The following is a 5797-nucleotide window of genomic DNA, read 5'->3' as shown; positions in this document are numbered from 1 at the left end:
TAAGAGCTATGAGTGATCTGTACGTTACACCCGGGCGTATTTCGCTTAAAGCCGGGGTGTTAAAGATTGGTATCAGAGCTGTAACTATAAGATATGTTGTTAGACGTATCGGCCTAGTAAATTTATAGTTTATTTTATGGCTCCGAATTGCATGTATACCCTATGTGCTACATGCCCACATTTTTATTAAAAGTTCGTTCATACGCTCGAATTTATTATGTTTTATAGCGTCACCTGTACACATATTCACACAAAACTCCAAGGCTTATGCGTAAACAATTTATTTTATTTTCTATTTTCTTTATTTTATTTAAAAAAAAAAACGATTTTCAATCCTCTTAAAGATGGTTTTATGTGACGGGTATTTCGTAACTGGAAGGGTGACACACTTGTTTTTCGAACCCTTGACACCAAGGTTTTTATACCTAAAGATAACCAATTCGCATAAATCCCAATCAGACGCAGGACCCGGTTGCTTACTTGGAGGGTTCGAAAAGGGTGCTGGAACATATTAGGCCAAATCATATCACACCAAACTTCATATGAACCATAACTTTAAGTTGTCAAATGTGGCCATTTTCCTTTGTGAATAAAGAATGGTTGCACTCCTACTCTTAAATTACATACAAGTTATGATGGTGAATGAATATCCTTATTTTAATATAATTTTCATGTGATTTTAGTATTATCAAATTTTATTTTATTTTTTCTTCTTCTTATTTTTGGTTTAAGTATTCCACTTCTCGAAATCGTCACTCAATAACTCACGCGCGTAGTACTCTCTTTTCAGCATGTCTTCTTGTTTCTCTCGTCGTCCCACAAGAAACTCCAACCGCAAGATGACAGCCCAGATCACTAAGCAACTGGCTGCTGTGCTTCAGGAAATGGTGGCTCAAATGCACCAAACCATTGCTTCCAATTCAAACTCAGCCACTTCGGATTCGAACTCCAACTCTTGTTGATACAAGAAGTTCATCGATATGAATCCTCTTAAGTTTGATGGCTCTGAAGGTGCCACTGCCCTATTGGAACGGTACCAAAGTATGGAGAGTACTTTCCTCCATATCGAATGTCCCGAGGACAAGACGACACGCTTTGCTTCAAGTGTCTTTGGAAAAAGAGCCCTAACTTGGTGGGTGCAAGAAAAATCCACTCGTGGTGCTGAAGTAGCCAAGGCCTTGCCATGGGAGGAACTTAAGGGAATCATGAACGAAGACTTCTGTCCACCCAATGAACTCATGAATCTTGAGGTGGAATTTTTTAATCTTAAGCAAGTGGGTAGTGATAAGGTTACTTACACCGCTCGCCTCAACGAGCTTAGCATATTGGTGCCACATCTTGTCACTCCTCTCTCTCGCGGGATTAGCAAGTATATCCAGGGATTACCAAGACAAATCCAAGACTCGGTTAAAGCAGTGCTTCCAAAACTCTTCGCGAGGCGGTTGTCCTTGCTGCATCCTTGTCTGACAACCACGTTAAGGCGGGAACCCTCAAAGGCAACAAGAAGACTGTAAAGAAAACCGAGGCTGAACCTTCCAAAGAGGTCAAGGCCGAAGGCACACCCAAACAAAATCGCAACAAGAACAACCATCCCAAGAAATGAAAGCAAAACTGTGCCTTAACCCAACAAAACCCACCTCAACCTCAATACTGTGACAAATGAAAAATTTTGCTTAAATACGAGTAACACTGCCGAAGTATTAGTGGCACAAGCATATAGACTGAAAGTCTACTGACGTACTCAATGTAAAGTGAACAAATATATAGACTAAAAGTCTACTGAGGTATTGAATGTACAGTGAACAAACATATAGACATGAAGTCTACTGAATTTACTAAGGCCAAACACATAGACGAAAGTCGACTGGTGTATTTAGTAACATATCAATTTTCGGGAAGAAAATTCTTTCAACACGGGGATGATGTGACATCCGGTATTTTTCAGGTTAACTCCGTTAACTAAACTCAGTTAAATCCAGTTGATTGTGTCAGTAAACCCGGTTAGTTCTGTTAACTAAGTTAATGAACTCTTATACATTTAGTGTCATGTATGCACACATTTTGTTAGTCTTGTCGTTGGTGACCTATGTGAGAGTAACTAGTTCTTGATAACTAGAATAATAAACTTGTCACACATTCTATATGTTATAATAAATTTGTCACGCGTGATATGTTACATGTATTATATGTGATAGATATAATTGTGTTACATGCTTAAGATGTTACATGATTAGTTATTGCACCATATGTTGTAAGAGATTGAACAATTAAATAACATAACATATAATATATTACATGGTAATTAACAAAAGAGAAGTGCACAACATATGGTTACTAGGAAATGGTTATAATAAAATGGAACATGTCACAAATTAAATAAAATAAAGTTATCTAATGTTTAATCAAATTGATGATGACTTAATGAGGGTGTAAATGAATGTGTAATAATGATTAAATAACAATGAATATTAAAACTTTTCTTTTTCTCTCCTTGGCCGTCCAATTCACACACACATACACACATTTTATTTTCTCGAAATCTCTCTCAAAAATCATAATCAATTTGGTGAATTTGGAAGAAAGAATATTGGATTTTTGAATCAAGCAATAGGTAAGTATAGTTTAGTATATATTCTTGTGTATATTTTGATTTTTGATTCATGAAACCTAGTTTCCAAATAATCGGATTTGTGAAAAATGAATCAAGGATGATCAAGGTTAATTGTTAAAAGAAATTTTGTGTCTTATTATAAAAGAAAGGATGGAAACCTTTTTGTAACTAAATATTATTTTATAAATCAGTAAAATAATGAAAGACATGAGATTTGATTGTATCAAAATGTTCCTTGATGATTAAAGATCATAAGGATATAAAAATCATGATTTTTGTGACTTTTGGTTTGAATCTGCTTCTAGACAAATTCTGTGTTTTAGATTGTATATTGAATAACTTGATGATACGTTGGTGTTTGGGATTGATTGTTGATACTATGATTAATTACATTGAATCTAGTTTTCAAAAAGTCAAGAATCATAATTTTTGGACTTTTTTGACTGCTTTTTTTTTAATTTACAAAATCGGTTTGCCATCCTGATTGAAAGAGAAATTTTCTGAGTTGTGTTTTAAATTGTATAACTTGAGATTGAAAATAGATATGGGTGTGATTACACTTCTGGAATGTTATAAATTTAAGTGGGAATCTAACTCAATTGGTCTTGCATCAATTGGACAAATATAGAATTTTTGGCAAATATTTGTGTACTGCTGTGTTAAAATAGAGACTGAAATTAGGTTATTGTAGAGTGTGAATATTCTGTATATTTGTGTGAACTTGAAAATTATAAGAAAAATATATGTTATACCTAATACTTTTTAGAATATGTTTGAATTATTTGGTAATTTAATAATAAGTTTTGGTTGGCTGGAAAAATCAGTTTTGATGATTGAAAACTTGTTAAGGATGATTTGCATATTCGTTAGTAAAAATAATTGTAGTTTGTAATAGAATGATTGTGGTAAATTGGAATTTGACTTGATGGGTCAACTAAGAACTATTTAACTAAGTGATTAGTCCTACTTGTGAAGTGTTGAAAAGTGGTAGAAGTTAGACTTAGGGGCTATTTCTTTTGGGTCTGAATGGAGCCATTCAGAGGTTAGGGTCTGATTCGCTCAGATTCAGAGTGTTTGGTTGGTTTAAACACTTCCTCTTATTGGTTCTGTATGCCTCTGAATGGTTCAGCTTCTTTTTCTATCTGAATGGTTCAGCAGACACAACTACCCTTGACCCTAATATACACCCTCGTTAACAAATTCCCCCTCCTCTCACCGATCTTCACCATAGATTCACCTCTCCACCGTCGACCACCACTGAACCTCCACCATCGTTGCAATCAATAATAGTCCTATATGTCTTGATTAATAACAGGTATGCTCTTAAATTCTCTCAGAATCACTCTAATTTTCTGTTTTTGCTTCGAGAAGACCTTTGTCTCCATGTATGATTCAAGGATCTATCTCGAAAATATGCTTAATTTTCCATATCAATTCGGTTTTAGGCTATGTGTTTTGAGTAGAACATATGAGCCCTAATTTTGGAACAGTAATTGAGTTGGCAGTTAACCGAATTGACTCCAATTCTTAAATCTCAAATGAATTATAAAACAATTCGATTTCCATTTTCATGTTTTGCCTAATTTGTATTCAATTTCAAGTTTTGCATAATTATATATATATATATTTACTGGGTCAATTGATTCTTGAGTATTGGTTAATTGTATATGTATGTTCTTGATGAAGCCAAGTGGACAAATTCAAGCAAAAATTAAATGATATTAAAAATGATTGCAAACTTGTGAGTTTAATTCATCGAATTTGTGTTAAATTGAATAGAGTTTTTGTTCCTCATTGTTAATTTGAATAGAGTTTTTGTTCCTCATTGTTTACCTCCTAATTTTCTTTGTTTAGGTTTCCCTGAGGAGGTGTGTTATATTGCTTCTCCTCTGTTAAGATGTAACACTATTGAAGTTTGTAAGGATCATAAGTGTGATTCAAGATCTAACATAGCAATTTTGGGTCCTGCTAGTGTTTTGCTTGAAGAGTTAAAGGTACTCAATGTTTATGGAGAATATTTAATGCCTTCGTTGTTTTCATGTGATGTGGTTTTGAAGCATCATATGATTTGCATCAGAAAATTGAGTAGCATTTTCACTACATTAGATGTTTGTTGTCATAGATTGCATTGCCAATTCTTTTGGGTTCTTTTTTTGTTTATATATTTTTAGTTCTTGATGTCAAGAACTCTTGTGGTGGGAGTCTTTTAGATGTATTTTAGTTGGTTATAATGAAAGTTGGTTGTAACTTGTAAGATGTATCTTGGTTGGTTATAATGAAAGTTTGTTTTGAGATGTATTTTGGTTGGTTACTATGAGCTCGACTAAACATATATATTTCATTCACAACAAAATAGTTCGGAGGGGTAAAATAGTCATTGTGTACTGTCATTCAGAGGTCCAACCAAACAACACTTACTGGTTCAGCACTTACTGGTTTAGGGCCTCTTAATCATTGAGACCTCTTATTAATTCAGTACTTAATGGCCCAGCACTTGCCAAACAGCCCCTTAGTCATAGAATTGTATGAAAAGTGGCTAAGTGCACATTACTTGATTGTTGTTAAATTATGACTAGGAACATCAAGTAATCATTCTAAATCTAGATTATTGGTCAAAAGTCACCAACGAGTCGTCGGTCAATATTTTGGTCAATGGTCAACATTTTGGTCAACGGTCAACAAAACTCAATTTTTAGTCTTCGGTCATCGGCACTTGGACTTTTTAGTCAACGGTCAACAACTTGGACCTTTTGGTCAAAAATCAAATGATAAGTCAAACATTGGTCAAAGTCAACGAAAAGTCAAACTTTGGTCAAAGTCAACAAAAAGTCAAACTTTGGTCAAACATCAAATAAACAAGGGAATTGTTTGGATACTAAGGGTTCTAGGAATCGCTTAGCAGATACTTATAGTGCTTTTATGATTTAGGCACTTGAACAACTTTGACTTAAGCAGTTGACTTTCAATTTGAACCGCATTCGAGGTGTGTTTCACTACCCCACTTTTTACTTACTCCTTTTGGTGGGAAAGCATGCAACATACAATCTTTTTGAATAATTGTAGACTTTTTAATACCTCATGGGTACATAGTGCACTTAAACTGAAGTCCCTCATGCACATTGGACCTTTAACAATTGTACTTTGTCTCGGTAATGAAAGTTAGTACTACTGGGTTTGACGGGGCTC

The 5797-nt window shown here is 34.5% G+C and overlaps 1 protein-coding gene across 1 annotated transcript; it reads left to right on the top strand.

The window, feature by feature from the left end:
* The first annotated feature begins 980 nt into the window (after nt 1-980).
* Nucleotides 981-1514, top strand: LOC143593334 (uncharacterized). The gene has a single exon (XM_077072996.1). It carries the CDS (start codon nt 981-983, stop codon nt 1512-1514), a length of 534 nt encoding a protein of 177 aa, XP_076929111.1.
* Nucleotides 1515-5797: the final 4283 nt, after the last annotated feature.

This window comes from Bidens hawaiensis, unplaced genomic scaffold (genome assembly GCF_021521415.1).
Source record: "Bidens hawaiensis isolate Kalapana, Puna unplaced genomic scaffold, B.hawaiensis_p1.1 tig00041932_1, whole genome shotgun sequence".
NCBI classification, from domain to species: domain Eukaryota; kingdom Viridiplantae; phylum Streptophyta; class Magnoliopsida; order Asterales; family Asteraceae; genus Bidens; species Bidens hawaiensis.
The sequence above is the reverse complement of the archived record's forward strand: the minus strand, read 5'-3'. Positions and strand labels throughout refer to the sequence as shown.